The 1667-nt window shown below is 47.9% G+C and overlaps 1 protein-coding gene across 1 annotated transcript in view; it reads left to right on the forward strand.

The window, feature by feature from the left end:
• The window catches only part of PIRT (phosphoinositide-interacting regulator of transient receptor potential channels), a 13724-nt gene extending 12057 nt beyond the window's left edge, over positions 1–1667 (forward strand). Inside the window, exon 2 of the mRNA XM_011933248.1 lies at positions 561–1667. Within this exon, the coding sequence (XP_011788638.1) occupies positions 699–1112 (414 nt within the window). The 5' untranslated portion in view covers positions 561–698 and the 3' untranslated portion in view covers positions 1113–1667. The remainder of the gene's footprint in view (positions 1–560) is intronic.

The raw sequence follows: 1667 nt of genomic DNA on the forward strand, positions 1-1667 counted from the left end.
GGTTGGGTCTGAAAATAAAATGCCGTTCAACAAACTATAGCTGGCCGGGCGTGATGGCTCATGCCTGTAATCCCAGAACTTTGGGAGACCGAGGCGGGTGGATAACTTGAGGTCAGGAGTTCAAGACCAGCCTGGCCAAAATGGTGAAAACCTGTCTCTACTAAAAATACAAAAATTAGCCAGGCTTCATGGCAGGTGCCTGTAATCCCAGCTACTCAGGAGGCTGAGGCAGAAGAATCACTTGAACCTGGGAGGTGGAGGTTGCAGTGAGTTGAGGTCATGCCACTGCACTCCAGCCTGGGTGACAGAGGGAGACTCTGTCTCAAAAAAAAAGAAAAAAAAAACAAAACTATAGCTTTTGTTTGTTTCTAAAATGGCATCACTTGTTTTAAATATTAAAAGCTATTGAATAAATATTTAAATAGTGATCCTTGTTTTAAATAGTAAAAGCTATTGAATAAAATGTTGTAATATTTATCTCTCACAAGAAAAAAAATTATACCAGCTTGGGTGGTTTCTTATTTACGTGAATTTCATTTCACTTTCTTTTTTGGCTTCAGCACAAAGACCTTGTTCACCCTCCACTGAGAGCGGGGCTAGAGATGGATGCTGAGTACAGGAAGGGTGTGTGAGGATTCCTTTGGCTCCACTCTTGTTTCCAAATTTTGCCGGTCCTAGGTGCCCAGTCCTGAGCAATCATGACGATGGAGACTCTCCCCAAGGTTCTGGAAGTCGATGAGAAGTCTCCAGAAGCCAAAGACCTGCTGCCCAGCCAGACTGCCAGTTCCCTGTGCATCAGCTCCAGGAGTGAGTCTGTCTGGACCACCACCCCCAGGAGTAACTGGGAAATCTACCGCAAGCCCATCGTCATCATGTCGGTGGGCGGTGCCATCCTGCTTTTTGGTGTGGTCATCACCTGCTTGGCCTACACTTTGAAGCTGAGTAAGAAGAATGTCTCCATCCTCAAAATGGTAGGGCCCGGCTTCCTGTCCCTGGGACTCATGATGCTGGTGTGTGGGCTGGTGTGGGTGCCCATCATCAAAAAGAAACAGAAGCACAGACAGAAGTCGAATTTCTTACGCAGCCTCAAGTCCTTCTTCCTGACTCGCTGATGGTGGTTTCTGCATCTCTCTGCCACCTTGAGTGGGAGAAGATCTGACGACCAACATCCGACATCCCCATCTCCTCTGTGGAGTGCCATGAAACTGATCCAGGAAAATGCTCTTCCTGACCCAGTGGGGAAGACAGAGCTCAGGGCTCCATCCCCCATGCAGCCGGGAATGTTGCCAGATATATCCACTTTATCTGTATTCTGACTGATGCTTCCTTGGATCTTGGCTGTGGCCTTCCCTTTTGTCACTTTAACCCCTTGCCTCTGCATCCAGACATCATTCATCCAATGCTCTCTACCAAGTGCAATGCATGCTGGGAAATTCTTCAGGGGTGGGCTATGCCCCAGGGAGAACCTCTTGTTTACACATCTGAGTGCCAGAGCTGGATTCTTCATTTGCATCCTTCTGGAACCAAAACTGACCCATGGAGGTCCTTTACAGAGGAGGGACGGACAGCTGAGTTCTGACCCATTGGGTTTGACAGCCCCAGCTCCCTCAGCAGACTTTCAAGATCACAAGTGTCAAACATTCCAAAGACTGAACAATGAAGGGAGG

Source organism: Colobus angolensis, unplaced genomic scaffold (genome assembly GCF_000951035.1).
Source record: "Colobus angolensis palliatus isolate OR3802 unplaced genomic scaffold, Cang.pa_1.0 Scaffold125, whole genome shotgun sequence".
Taxonomy (NCBI): domain Eukaryota; kingdom Metazoa; phylum Chordata; class Mammalia; order Primates; family Cercopithecidae; genus Colobus; species Colobus angolensis.